Below are 15,908 nucleotides of genomic sequence, written 5' to 3' on the forward strand. Positions count from 1 at the left end.
GTGGTATTTCATTTTACATTTTGAGTTGATAAGTACATATCCTAGCTACTGATATTTCTGATAAATGTAATTATAGACAACAGTAGAAGGACACTGAGTGGGCCAGTGCAAGAGTCAATTAAATAACTGCCCGACCCAACTACGGTCGCCCAACGAACCGCTTATGTGGACAGCCAGAATTTGACAAAATCTCCAACAATTGATAGCCATTGAGTGTCTTCTTCATGTTTTTGCTTTTTCAAGATCATGTATCTCTGTGGACCTTGGTACCATGACTTCATTTGTTTGACTTATCGGATTCGGCTTTTTTCAGGTCAGCATTTTTTTCCACCCCACTGATAGAATTAACGTTTTATGCAATGAATGGACCTCTGGTGAGAGGGGGGCAAAAAATATATATGTTAGAAAAGCTTCCTAACCGGCATGGAATATGTATTGCATATGCCGAAGGACAAATTCCAGCCTTTCTGAAATTCGATGTTAAGCTTCTTGAACTTGGCAAGCACTTAGGCCAAAGTGAGTAGTCAGTTAACAGTGCTCTTGAGGTAAATTGCATGAAGCTTGACTAGTCCAATGCATCTCTAGTTCGGTCACTAAGATTAAGCTTATCTATCGTTTCTTCTCCTCTTCAGTTATTCCTCATGTATATGTACGATTCCAACAATTGCAAATGACCCGTAACCAACGGTTTCAGGTTTAGATCCTATGTTTGGTCTCATGATAATATGAAACGTGATCCATGATGATTGTAAAAAATTGTGGGTTCTTCTAGTAAAACTCTAATACCTTCACTTGAAAAGATCACCAAAAGACAATTTAAGTTTGAGTCCTTCATCGTATCCAATTGGAAATAATCATCACTTAAAAGTTCAAGCCAATAAATATTCTTCAAAAATGTATTAACTGTTTCACCTTTACAGCACATTTCTGATGTGAAACTTTTTTTCCAAACATCCTCACATGTGCGCTTAAGAAACCTCTCCCTCACTTCAGAGCCCTCTCATTCAAATCTCCAATCATCTTGGCCTAGCCAAGATCAATTGGAAGAGGGGGACACCATCCTTACTTCAATTAGGGAGTTAATCGAAGATTCATTTTTTCATATATTTCTCCAAATGCTGATGCACATCAAAAGTGGGCTACCAACAACCGTCTAATATTACGAGTTTGGTACCGTGGGTAGTGATATAGTTTCACTTGGAGATCATTAAGAGGGAACTCAAGTTCAACTCCCGTTAACATATTTTAATTCACATTTACACATTAAATGAATGCAATCAAAGTCCAATTGATAGAGATAATGAAAGAGTCTATTTACATTTTATTAAATCAAAAGAACTAATTGAACGTTTTAGAGATTTAAGAGTCAATTTAGTTTGAGACAATTCTATATATTATAACAAATTTATTCTAACTTTTAGTGTCAAAATTATAAGTTCACTTTTTGGCCCTTCTCAAATATAAGTTTGAGTTTACAAAACTTCCTTTTTCTTTTCTTAGTTCAATCGATTACTTGAGAATTATCGACCCTTGTTAAGTACTCATTCACTATTTATCCTTGGTAATTAACCAATGAACAAAAAAAAAATCCGCTTGCATATGGAAATTGAACTCTTGTTTTTTCAATAGAGCAACTTTCTTCAGAAAAAATTTGAGAAAAAGTTGCCAAAATAGTATCATGAAGCACCTTCCGCAATCATTTTGCAAGATCTAATATGTACGGCAAATCTCCAGGAAAAGAAAAGGTCAAGGGTCAAATGCACCACAACCACTAGACTTTCAAAAGGGAAACCCCACCACTCCTTTGTCACAGCAAGATCAGAGTTGTATCTTGATTAGTCCTTCACAACTTAGTGAAATGGACCAAATGATGAGCCCCAGATTGGTATTCTCTGCCCCTAGCAAACCTCCAATCAAAATGGAACTCTCCCGATTGCCCCCATTTGGCAAATTGATTTTCTTTTTCATTTGAATGCTAAAGAATCTGACTAAAGAACATTGCGTGGTTGGCTCTACACCGGCGGAACCCTCCCGACCTCCTGCCACTAGCATTTTATAATCCACAAATTAGAGACAAAAAACATTTTCATTTTGTTGGATTTGTCAGTTTAGTGCGCTTGGAATTTCGGTGGAATTTCGGTGGAATTTATTAAACTATAATAGAGCCGTCCAGGACTGGTTTGATGGTGACCTTTGGCTTTTCAAGATAGAATTTCTCGGAGAATCTATGAGTTTTTGACCGATCGTCCCACGTGTAGCAACCCCAACCAGTTGAAACTAAGAAGCGGAATAGCCTGATTTTGCTTATCGAATATGAGCACAAAGGTCGAATTATCTTAAAATGTAAGAAATACTTTGTAAATATCATGAACTAGGTAAGTTCAGATCTTTAAATTATGTTGATGATCCTAATTACAGAACAATTTGCAAGGCATAGTTTAATTGATGTTGTCTAAATCCTGTGTTGAAAATCCCTTGACACCTATTCAACTACACCAACCCTGAAAGATTGGCAATAAAAATAATCCAATTACGATACAGGAAACATATAAACTTCATCTGTTTAGTATGAGGTCTTCCAAGGGCCTTTAATGATTTTGTGCATGGTAATTGACTTCACTTATCATAAAGAATTGGGGTAACATCCACCGAATATTAATTTTATGCATTTTGCTGATACTTTGGTGACAAAATGTCCATGAGCGTCTATGATTGTCCTTTTCAAGAAGAATTGAAGAAGTAAAACAAGCATGGAGATGATAGAATCGTTGGCACATAAAAACACATATTAGTTGATGGGCAATTTCTATGTAAGTCAGACATATTTCAAAAGCAAAATATTAATAATGTTGTTGTCATATTGTTATTTTATATGTGTTGCCAATGATAAATTTTATAGCAAGCAACATAATCAGTGTGCCAATTGCAAGTAAATGCCAAAACATGATGATTACTGTGAAGGTGGGAACAGTGATTATTGTTATAAATGCCGTCAATGTATGGAGAGTAAAGCAGTTATCTGTAAGTACGTATAAGTTATAGCAGAACGGGAAAGAAGACCCACACAGACAGCATATCAGACATCTCTATTTTTCAATGTGGCTATTTTCGTTTTCTTTACTGTATCTTCATTTAATTTAGTTCAATTGGTTCAGTTTTACAATTTCTGGTACCAACTTCACGAACCCAAAATTGAGTGGTAATTATTCCTCGATTTTCGGTCGTTTTTCCTGATGACCATTATTGTCAGTTTCGAGTTCTTCGGAAAGTTTGAGCAATCAAATTGAAATAATAGACTGCCTCAATTATCTCTAAGGAGATATGGCTTTCTCAGCTTTTTTTTCTTTCCTCTAGGTTGAAATTAATTAAGAGTTCCATCATGTCATGCAATATGAAATATTAAATATAGCTGCCTGTTTTATGCCCCAATCACTGATTTAATTGCTGAAATGCCTTGCGAGTATGAATGGAGATCATGGGGTAAAGAAAATACACCACAAAGCCGTTATTCGCCTAACTGGGAACTTAACAAAAATGGTCTGATCGAAAGCCAAATCATGTCGGGCTACCTGACCGAAGAAAAGAAAATGCATTGACCTAAATGAAATGATGTATACATTTAACTCGATTCAGTGCAAATGCAACAGTGAAAGTGAGCACAACCCAATTATTCAAAGAAGATAACTTGAATATACTTCATTCTGGTTCCATTTTTTTTTTTGGGGGCCTAAATTCTGGTTCCATTAAGCTTGCTTAATTTTTGGTTGAAAAGGGCTTTCTCAGTTCATATTGAACTTGGAGAAAGATATGCCAACATATAGTAATTCATCATGTTTTCGAAATACATTGAGTGTATCAAATACAACACGACTTAATTAATTTATATATATTGACATTGAAACTTGCAAATTTGATTCTTCTCATAACATTCCATTATTCCTTCTTTACAAAACAATATTGGATTTTTTTTCATCAGATTTTTTCATACCAAATTTTATACATCAGATTAGCATTGTATTTATATGAGATAGTTTCTCCGTGTCAGCTATGGTCCTCTCACTGATAGCTCAGCTTGCTGTATTACAAGTCCTGGTCATCGCTAGAGGATCTCTTGTCTGCAATGTATCCACCATTTTCTATTAATAAAAATCAAGGAAAATCCTAGATTCTAGTAATTAATATTTTTCAACAGGTATTACAGCGTAACCTTGCTTATTAGAAGTTTTCAAGGAGCGCAAAATGCGTGACCTGCCTTGAAATGATTTCGCTTTGGCGATAATTAGCTAGCTAGATGTTTTCTGTACTTCATGTTAATTAGGAAAACAGATTGATGGCCTAATGTTCAAATTAGGGTCATTAAGCAAAAAGGTAACCCGGAAAAGTTTTTAATGCAGAAACAATTTGTTACGAAAGAACTACATACGGAAGTTGCATCATCTTTATTACAATCCATGTTTCATGTACATACACTATTACTGACACTCTTTACTCCAGCAATAGCTAGAAAATATAAGACGCGCGTGTGATATGTAGCAAAAAGAGGATCATTTGGTGAGCAATGACTCAGAGTTACACTGAACTTAACAAAACCCTAGTTATGAACCCATGTCCGATGCTCGGCTGTGACTGGGGAGACGTGGAACCTAGACTGCTCCGAGGTGATGGCTGTGAGTTGTGTGACTCGGCCCCAACTCCAACCGAGGCTGCGGCGAGCGGCAAGCGACACTTTCCATGTCGGAGTTGTTTAGGTGGCTGCCATGATTCATGCTGTTGTTCTCCAAGGTTTTCTGATGCTAACTAGTACCATCTGGTTGGTACTAGCTTGAGCTTTGCCAATATCTTTTGGCTTGGTTTTTTCATTTGCCTTCCGACAATAGGTTGAATTTCCTGGGTAAAAAATAATAGCACCAGAAGGCACGAAAAGAAAAGCTTAGGAGCCATAGAGAGAGAGGGAGAGAGGCTGAGCCAGATGCCATAATTCCAAGATCTTCATGGTTATTTATAGGGCTAAGAGGATCGCGAAATTGTTCTATTTCTCATAATTAGAGCTCAAGACCTTGAGAAGTGGCAAATTATTATAGCGAAGAATGAAACAAGTGAGAACTACATCTTTGGATGGAAAATATTAAATAATGTATCTGGACACTTGTTAAGGTTTAGAATTACGTAACCCTTAACAAGTCCAATAGGTTTTTCGATTATTTTCTAACATTACAAGTCAATTTTGTTGAGTCATCGAAGATTCACTAGAGTTAATAGAGAATATGTACACGCAACCTCAAGTCACTTGTGTCAATGATTATATACATATATATAAACTAGGATGCATTTGTTTCACGTAAAATGAATAATTTGAAACAACTAAAAATGATCACTATATCACTTATAAAAATGAGTAAACGAAAAATATTTTCATCGTACACTAAAATAATTAAACATAAATTTTTGTGGATAATAGAAACATTTTTATTGCCTAATTATTATAAGCAACACAAGCAATTTTTTTTTTAGAAATGTTTTTCATATCATTCACTTTCCTTGAAATAAACAAAGTCTCAAACTAACTTGACTTTACAATGGAGATTTTTGTGAAAATGTTTCGAACTATCATCTTATTGTTTCCAAAAATAAATATTCATCTAACTTCACGTCTACTTTTAAGTATATCTCCTTTCTCCAAAAACTATTATCGTGTTATTTATTTTTATTTCCATAGTATATATTATATCAATTTTATAAATTTATCAAAACTAACCATCTTAAAGATATAGTTGCACACGCAAGGATAGGGCCACACGTTAGTAATATTTTTTTCCATCTAATTCAATCAAATTATTGCAAAGTGGTACCAATAAATTTGGAGATAATTGTCCAAAAAGTCATAAACATATTGAATGGTGGTCAATTCAATCCTAAATTTTTCAATTTGATTAATTTAGTCTTAAATATTTTGACGATTTGCTAAAATAATCACACTAACCAATTTTGGCCGAAAAAATGTTAATGTGGCAATCAAGTCAGTGAGTGTCATCTACATGACATAGCCAATCCTAATGTGGACAATTTTTTGCAATTTTTAATAATTTTATGAACTTTTTAATTTTCTTTTTCTTTTCTTTTCTTTTCTTTCCTTTTTCCTTTTCTTTTCCCCATTTCCAGAAACCAAGCATGTACCCATTTCAAAAATACTAATAATCCGATGAAGTGACTTTCAGTCATCGTCGAGACATAATCCTTAGCAAAATTGGAAAAGACCAAAAAAAAAAAAAATCAAATAAATTTTAAAAATTACAAAATGATCTACATTTACTTCAGTCATCCACGCCAATCATGTCACGTAGGACAAATGGCATTAACTTGACCACCATGCCAGTAATTTTTGACAAAAATTGGTTAATGATTATATTGAAAATTATCAAAAATTTATGAGTAAATTCACTAAATTAAAAGCTAGATTGAACTAACCGTAGTATAATGGGTGTAGAACTTTTGGACAATTTTCCCAAATAAGTTATCAAAGTTACAAAAACTTATATAAATCCATAGTCATTTATCTTCTCATGAACATTAATTCTCGAACAATAATGGAGAGCCTCATTCATGATATTGTTTTCTACCTTTCAAAGTTCTGAGGAAAAATAGAAAAATGAGTTTTGAGAAGCTAATTCCCTAAAAGGCACCATTAATACAGATCACTATCAAATAACATTACATTCCTAATTAAATCAAGGACTAATTTTCTAACTAATCGGTCAGATAACTTGCAATCTCTAAGAAAAAGTTATACTGTCGCTTAGGAAATTACTAAGGATTCTATTTCTATAAATTTACATTAGTTCTTTCGTACGATATGAGGAAATTAGAACATTTACACGATAAGTTAAATCTTCACCTGAGGAAATGTAAGGCCGTGCATTGCATAGCCTTTCCTTAACTATTACTCTTGAAAAAGTTATGTATCCAGACCATATAATCCTATTTTACACTTCCCACATTTACCATTCATACGTATGGCTTTATTTTTAGCAACTCATAGTTAACTGTCCATGTTGATAGTGAGATGTGGGATGCATAGAAAAAGTTATACAATCTGTGTTGAGATAGAAAGCCTTATATTGGAGAATTGGTGTGGTATTAAGCAATTAATATCTTAATTGGCATATAATTCATTGACTTAAACTTTTAAGTGAAAGTGGATCCAACTTAATACAACAAACCCGACTTGGGCTCCCTCTTGCCAATCTCCCTGAATAAAGGTGTCAGGCTTAACACATTAAGAGGTTGATATTGTCAATATTCCCCATGCAAATCTCACTCCATTTGATATATAATAATTGAAATTGTAATTAAATTGCAAATGAGAAAAACATTTCTAAGAAGTTCTCCTTTCGCTGATGAAAATTCTCAATTGGATCGTCATAACCATTTTCAAAATTGGGTCATAAATCAAGCCGGTCCCAAAATTCGGTATGGCGCAACTAAAGATTGTTCCTCCAAGTTCTTTGACTTTTAAATTTCTTTCACCAAAACAAGGGCACGAAGATCCAGTGGAGGACTACTAAGCCAATTATGAACAGTGTGTTTGCAGCATACATTTAGGGCAGGCAGTAAGTATGCAGATTAGCTCGCAACTTGCAATACATGCAGTATGATTGCTGTCCTTTTCTTTCTTTTTAGGCATTGCCGCCAATGTAAACCTGGAAAATATAAATTTTTAGAGCTATCAATATTTAACACGAGTTCTTTTCAACAGGTAATTAACCGGGTACAATTAAATTTAATCACATTTGTTTCATAAGTGGGTGAATCATATTACACGCAAATAATAATTATTAACACGAGTCTTTTTCAACAGGTAATTAACCGGGTACAGTTAAATTTAATCGCATTTGTTTCATAAGTGGGTGAATCATATTACACGCAAATAATAATTATCCCGTAATCCTAAAGTTTTAATTTGTTTGATGCGATCCATGAATTTTTAGTAAATGCTTAATGTAGTCCTTGAATAAGATGAAAATATCCAATGTTATTCTTCCATTAATTCAAGTTCAAAAATCATATTAAACAATTTTATATAATTTAGGGACTAAATTGAACATAAATTCAAGGACTACCTTGCACAACTTAAAAGTTCAAAAACAACATTATACATTAGGCTAAAGTTCAAAACCATATTAAACAAATTAAAAGTTGAGGGACAATATTACATATTAGATCAAAGTTTAAAAACCATTTATATCATTTCCCATTTATATCATTTCCCCTTTCAGGATGAATGATGTGTTAACTAACGCTAACAGACAATTAAGAGAGCACATTAACTTGTAATAGACGATAGAGTTTAACTTGTCCAAGAATTTTGCTCTTTAAAGAAAGAGTTTTGGCTACCAATATTTCTTACAAGTTGTAACAATAACCTACGATCGAGATCTAATAGAGGCCTTATCAACCTGACTTAATCAATGTGATAAGGCTACATTATTTCAAACACAAACATTAGACAAACGTCATAATTCAAAGGATCCTTCTTGCAATTTCACAGCAAACTAAAAGGGCAAGGAAATAGAGAAGGCATAAAATCAAACCATTAATGGTGATTAATCCTGAACTTCATTCTCACTCTCAACCTCATTACAACCTCAATACAATTTCGTTTCAGTAAATGTACACCGATTCTATTACAACGCTAAACGTAAGGATCAGCAAGGTGTTGATTCTTTTGCTAGGATCAACAAGGTGTTGATTTGAAAAGAGAGGGAAAGAAAAGGAAACGAGAGTCATACCATTCTCATCCAAAATTTCACAAAATTTCAGCAGACCTGCATGCAAGGTTGGGCGAGAGTATCAAATGAGCCAAAATTTGGTCGTTGCGCTGTACCATTGCAGCCACTCAAATTTTGGGACATCATTATCGGTGTTGGTTAGCTTCTGCAGTAACAACTATTTGAGAGCTTGACTGCATATCTACACAGAGCACACTATCCTATAAGTTAGAAGTTTCCTGGGAGTAGTCGTCATGGATGAAGCTCTCATAAAACCGTTCCGCTGAGTGCTCGGTTGACTTTGTCCCAGTTACTAATCAAGTCAGATACCGGCCCTTTGTGTATCTTAACCTGACGGCTCGTGAGTTCCATTACTGGCAGATTAAGGAATTCTTGAACATCTTTTAGTTTCTGCAAAAGAAGTATAAAACAAGCGAGGAAAATAATTATAGGTGAGAACTACCATCTTATCTGTGCGAGTCAAATTTTGCTATCAGGTGTACTGGGAGAATCTGCAAAATAATTGACTGAAACAGACCTATAAGCTTCACTACTTACAGTTCGGTCTTTTATGAGATCCTCATAATACAGAACGATGTGTCTTGTGGTGTTATAAAATGCTAAAGCTTTAGCAACTGTTGCCTCTACTTCCTTCAGGTCATCTATCAATGATGTGGAATTAATTGTCGGCTTGTAGGTTGAAAGTGTATCAGCCTGGAAAATGTAACCAAATTACAATAGGTACACAAAAGCAGAGAGAGAGAGAGAGAGAGAGAGAGAGAGAGAGAGACCTCTTCCGGTGAATGCACATGAGACTTGTGAGTCCCATTGAGTAATTTGGCGTGCCGATCATAGGAATTAGCAAGCACCGAAACCATGCGACGTAGAAGATTTCTTCTGAAGAGAAATACTACAGACACACCCCTACGATTCAAATACTCTAGAATTTCGTTGTGGTGTTCCATTAATCCCTGCATCAATCACAAAAAAGTGGATGACCTATTGCACTGTACATTCATTGAAGCAAACATGGGAGGACAACAAATATACTTCATAGGCCTGGATAGATACTCTGTTTACAGAAGAAAGACTGAGAAAAAGTTAAAACACCTTGATGATGATGATGATGATGATGATGATGATGATGAAGACAGCGTTCAGAAGCTTTTGCTCAAAATATCATTTCTATTCCTACCACATAAGAAGTTACAATAAGAACCAAATACATTCTACTCTATTATTAATCCATCATTGAATAGAATACGCGATTCCCGAAATTCTCTTCATTGAAAACATCTGACAATAAATGTAGGCAACATTACAGGACCCGATAAAACAAGGTCAAAGAAGATAAGTGGAAAGAGCACAGCTCAATGGTGATGTTTTTACAGAAAAATTGATTGCAGTACTTGGATAAGCGGCTTCTCAGTGCAACTGCAAACTGCTGTGCCACATGTCATTCTAAGTAAGGAAAGGCCAGTTCATCAGAGAAGGCCTTGAAGAATCTAACCATTTAATAACGGCATCAGATGTTCAAACATCACATCCCTAAAGTGACTTCCATGGGACCAAACTCTACAGGACTACTAAGGTAATATAAACAAATTTATTGAATCCATCCTGTAAACTTCCAACTATTGTTTAATTGATGCAGAGCTACTCCAAGCTCTCTACAAGAGAAGATTCTAGTCCTTTTACAGGATAAACCTGGACAAAAAGGAGAACCAATTCCATTATAGCACATGAACTTTATACACAGGCCACATACAGAAATATTCCAGAATAAGAATATTCTCTCATTTGTTGATCGTAACTGTCTTTCAATTATGCCATAGAGGATTCGGCTGACGGAGAAGTTTCTCTTGAAAGAATCTAATGCTTTCTTCACTGCTAAACACAAAAAGGACCAGAAACCAAGTCCACCTCCTGCCAGAGGACCCAGCCAAAAGATGAAAATGAAAGAAGTTTGGTAAAGGTTTAGACTTTGTAAGTATTGTCATCAGTAAGTTACATAAATTATTGTAGTAATCTAATAGTCTCATCTGTGAAACGGGTAAAAGTATTGGCAAAAAAGATTTATACAAAATGCATTGATACTAGTTAAGCTGACAACCCATTCAAGGATTGCTAACATGTACACATAAATTTTATAACCATATGAAAAATACATAAACAGAGAGCACGCCACTAATTTGAAATTGTCAGAAGCCATATCTACTCAAACCAAAGTCAAAACATATATTTGGCTTCATTCCATTTCATGCCTATTATCAAGGAATGGAGCACAAATTAAAGTGAGATACAGGTATCAATTTTTTTCACCCTTTGGTCATTGCACTAAAGTATGAATGTGCATTTCTCCTGCAATGGCCATTTAACCTCAGCAAATAAAAAAAAAGTTACACAACCACCCTTTTTGCAATGCAATGCATATTTTCCCCACCACAACCTCATAATTATATAACTCTTCCTATGTTTTGCTTAAAGGACATTTTGTTAGCTTTTTTTTAAACACTTAGCCTAACCTCTCTTCCAAAACATGATTTTGTAGTTAAATACAAGATCAGAACAATTATTAGCAATGTATTTTATATTTTCATTTAAGTCACCGTGACCAATCTCAAACAACTTTGCCAAAATCCATTTTACAGTAGTAAAACCACAACAATACTCAATTCAACTGGGATTTTGATTCCAATACTGACTACCATATGCATAGAAAAATAGGCTCTGCGTTCTAGTTGAGCAGATTTTACAATGGCCTACCTGAAAAGTAGGATTGTGAAGAGCAAGAATATCAGAGAATTAAGAGGCGTCACTTTTAGAGGATATCAAGACACCTTCGTTTTATGCCCTCAAAGTCACCATAAATGTAATGATCAATCCAATGGATCCTCTACTAAGGCATCATGTCAGCAAAAAAAAAAAACTAAATCCAGTCAAATTTCAAATTCAAACAAATAGCAAGCTTGCAAATGTTTCAACAAGAATAGAATGGCTTTTCAATCTCATTCAATCATTTCTTCTGGAGATGATGTGGCAACTTCTCATGGGTAAAACTAAGAGACAAAATGGACTCGGTAAACTGAGAGGATCTGAAAACACATATGGAGCATTCTCAACATGAAGAAATAATATACCTGATTAAGCATCCATTTGAAGCCAACTGCAGCAGAACACTCATTCTTGGAAGCACTGCTAAACCAGTCTAAGTTGTAGACTCTATCCAGCGTTTGTAAGATGGAAGAAATATTTTTCCTCCTATCCCAAACAGAGAATATCTCCCCGTTGGAACTAACATTGACATGGCTATTCAAAAGAGTCTCAAACCATCCACTCCCTGATCTCTGCATCGATATGATCGTGAAGAATCGCACTGGATTATGTGAACACTCAAACCTGTTTATATTAAAGAGAAGAAAATCAGGTCAACACTCCGAATGCTTATTTTCCAATACCAGCTAATGATTCTCATTTACCTGCTAAAAGTTTGAGGTCTTGGGTAATGCATTGAGGGGTTATCAAATTTTTCCATATTGCCATTGCAACAGGGCTCCTCAATAATCTGGATGTTCTGAAATCTAGTACTAGACTGATTGCTTATCTGCCTGATGCAAATTGAGCAGATATATAGTCCACACATCACGCAAATAACAATACTATGGTCCTATACAATAAAGGAGAAGATTTCTTGTGGGGCTTTACGATAAATGTATCCTGCCATTCACATGGAGAAAGGAAGAGTAAATTCATGTCAATGACCCGAAAATGAAAAATTAAAAAGAAAGAGGACGCTGAACGTCACAAATATGGTTGTAAATCTGCTTCAAGCTTGGTTTACCCAAAAAGAAAGCAATACCATATGAGCCCAACACTGAAGAGACCAATGAAGAAGATAATAACCACAAGGGGAAAAGGAGCACACCCTGCATTTCATATTGAAGAACAAGAAAGAACCCCAAACACTCGCAAGTCCAATCGAATACTCAGTTCAAAAATCACAATGTCCGCACATGCGAAGCTAATTATTCGAGCAGTCATCCCAACCGAACCCTCGTTGCTGCTTCAGCAACCCCCTCCCCTAAAAGTAAAAAAGAAATCATACAAACAAAAACATCAAAAGGAGTCCTTTTTTTCCTGCTCAGATGCGCTAATTCTTCGGAAGGAACAAGCCCATTGTCCTGAAAATCGCAAGCGTCACGGAACTTCAAAGAAGAACCACAGAAGGAAGACCCATTTGCTCATTGAACCAGAAGAGACATACTTCTCTACAGTAAAGAAGAAGAAGCAGCAGCAGCAGCAGCAGCAGCAGCAAACGAACAGAGAGGAAAAAACAAACAAAAACAAACGAGAAAGAAGAACCGCACCTTGCCGGAAAAAACAATCGCTTCCGCCATTGCGACTACTCTGAAACGGAGCGAGCGAGCGAGCGAGCAAGCGAGAGAGAGAGAGAGGAGAGAAATCGCGGGTCGAGCTCAGATTTATCCGCCACAAGCCCCCTTCCCTCTCCAGCTAAGACAAGTCCTCAAGCGAGCGTCAGAGGCTCAGAGCGAGAGAGGCAAAAGGTAAAGTTTCGACATTCGGGGTGCCTCGTGGAAATCAAACTCGAGCCCATCACACCCAGAGAGACGTAGAGCGAGTCTCCGCCAGCTTTTCACGGGTCCTCGCCAATGCAGCACCATCACCATCATCCATTTCTCCCCATTTTCCAGAGTAAATTACATGGCAGGCGACCAAACGCTTTTCCCTCAATTTGGGTTCGCCCCAAATCCCACCCAGGTTCGGCGTTTTCCGGAAGGGGAGACGAGACGAGACGATGATGATGGTTTCCTATGCTGTCGTCCCGTCCCTACACGACAGCAGATGCGATGGCCCCGTACCCGTACCCACCCCCTAATCTCGCCTGCACGAAGCCCGGTCCCGTTGGAACTCTCGACCGAACTCCGCCATAATTAATAAAAATAGAGGGCCTCCGCAGCACCCTCTTCCCTAAACTTTGACTTCGGTTCGATTCCCAAATGATCCGGTCACCAGTTATCTTCGATGTTCGAGTGTGTTTCATGCGTGTTTGAAAAGGTTAATCGAGTTGCGCCCTAAATAAAAATGGGCGAGAAAAGTGGGTCGTTTGGAAAGACCATTAAAGTAGTGCTGTGGATGAAAATCCATAAAAAGAAAAATGCTACTCCCGTGACGAGTGTCTTAGGATATTGTTAAGCTTTTTAATTGCGAATGATTCCGGGAAGTAGTACTATTAAAACTTTACTTTTTTCTTGTTGGATTATTTAATTGGTGCCTCGGGAGCATTCACTGGCAGAATTCTTGTAAAGGATACACGTGTTTTTATTGTTATTCTGATTGTTCAAAAGAACTTCTTTGATTCATTTTCTTAAGCTCCATTTATTTTATAAAAATACTCTATTTGAAGAATTTTTTTAAATGATCAATTGTATCATTTGAAATAATTAGTCGATGGAAACATTTTCATTATCGATAATAATTTATATTTAAATATATTTGTAGACACCAAAAATATTTTTTTATTATTTATTTTTGTAAGAGGTGCATGTTTTCATTTTTGTCAAAACAAACAAAGTCTTAATATTTAAAACACTAATCTCACATGTCTCAGAAAATATGACTGTTATTTGCTCTTTTCTTAAATTCTTTCTAAAGGAATTTAAATAGCACATTCTATTTCTTTCTTTAAATCATTTCCTTTCATTTGTTTTAGTCCATGATTGCCCTAGAAAAATATCAAATCTCAAGCCCCGTTTGTTTAGTTTTTCGAAAAAGCAAAAATAATTTTATTTTCTCATCAAAAATTTAAATTAATCATAGAAATCATATGTGAATCAATGTGTCAAAACTAGTATCATGTGAACGGTTTTGGGTGTGTTTGCCGCAAAATTTAAATTAAGCAAAAAGCAAAACATAAATCTATCTAAACGCCAATATTTCCTTTTTTCAATTTAGCAGTCGAATAGTCTCCGAGACCACCTTCACGTGAAAATGGATTTCGATCGTTACGAAACGAGCAACCTCAATTAGAATTTTAAATTCAAGAAAAACGCATCAAATAAAATGACAAAGTTGCTGATAATTTTAAAATGACATAGCTATTGCACGGATTTTCGTGAAACCTTTAAGGTTTAATAAAAGGAGAAAGTTATCTTGAGTATATTTTATGAGGTAAAGAAGAGAGATGTAAATTAACGAATGGCGGAGCAAATCATGTCATTGCAAACCTAATTATACACTATACGTTCTTCAGGTGAATCCCTCGCTATTCAAAATCTTTGAAAATTCGATCAACCGTAAATTCTGGATAGAGCTGCATGTTCTATTCAAATAAGGGCAAACGAGACCTGTTAGATAAAAGGTTGGATATTTTTATAAAAAAAATTGACTTAATTTTCTAGAAGGATGCAATATGGTCTCATTGTTTTAAGTGAGCAAGGAAATAAATTTCTCAAAAGAAATCACTAAACATTGATCTAATATGCAATGTCGTCCCTGAATTTTTAGCCTATTCAATATAGCTCATGTATTATTACATCATTGGATTTAATCTAATCTATGGATTATGTACTTTATGAACTAAATTGAACAAGTACAAAAAGCTAAGGATTATATTGAACAAATTAAAATTCAATGACAACTTACATATTGGATTAAACTTTAGGTATCATGTCAAATAATTTAAAAAGTCAGGAACGATATTGTATAGTGAGCCAAAGTTCTTTAATTATTTTGTATCATTTTTCCACATTAAAATATTTAAAAACTCAGGAACGATATTATATATACACACTTTATCCCATCAATTTATCTGTCTTATTTTACTTCTTAATTTGCAATATTTAACCGAAGTTTATAGCAACAGAAATGCCCAAAATGGAGAAAATCGTAGTTTAAACAGTCAAACTAATTGTCAATGTATCCATAAAAATCTTATTCTCTTGAATTTAATTTGAATCCCTCTCATCTTACGATCACTTAAATTAATTAATTTTCAATTTCCAAGTATTTACCTCTCTCCACACAAACTTAAAACTATCTGCTCGTGCTCTATTTGCTAGCATAAAAGAAGAAAAATCTAATAAAAACTTCATCATTCTCAGAATCAAACAATCCAATCACTAC

At 35.2% G+C, this 15,908-nt stretch overlaps 1 protein-coding gene across 1 annotated transcript; it reads right to left on the reverse strand.

Moving 5' to 3' along the window:
- Positions 1–8,954: 8,954 nt before the first annotated feature.
- Positions 8,955–13,648, reverse strand: LOC120286651 (nodulation protein H). Its single transcript, XM_039299000.1, is given in 7 exon segments — positions 8,955–9,037; positions 9,039–9,176; positions 9,324–9,479; positions 9,557–9,736; positions 11,906–12,164; positions 12,245–12,482; positions 13,133–13,648. Coding segments are annotated over 6 exon segments (948 nt in total). The 5' UTR covers positions 12,409–12,482; positions 13,133–13,648; the 3' UTR covers positions 8,955–8,986.
- Positions 13,649–15,908: the final 2,260 nt, after the last annotated feature.

This window comes from Eucalyptus grandis, chromosome 8, assembly GCF_016545825.1.
Source record: "Eucalyptus grandis isolate ANBG69807.140 chromosome 8, ASM1654582v1, whole genome shotgun sequence".
Lineage (NCBI taxonomy): Eukaryota > Viridiplantae > Streptophyta > Magnoliopsida > Myrtales > Myrtaceae > Eucalyptus > Eucalyptus grandis.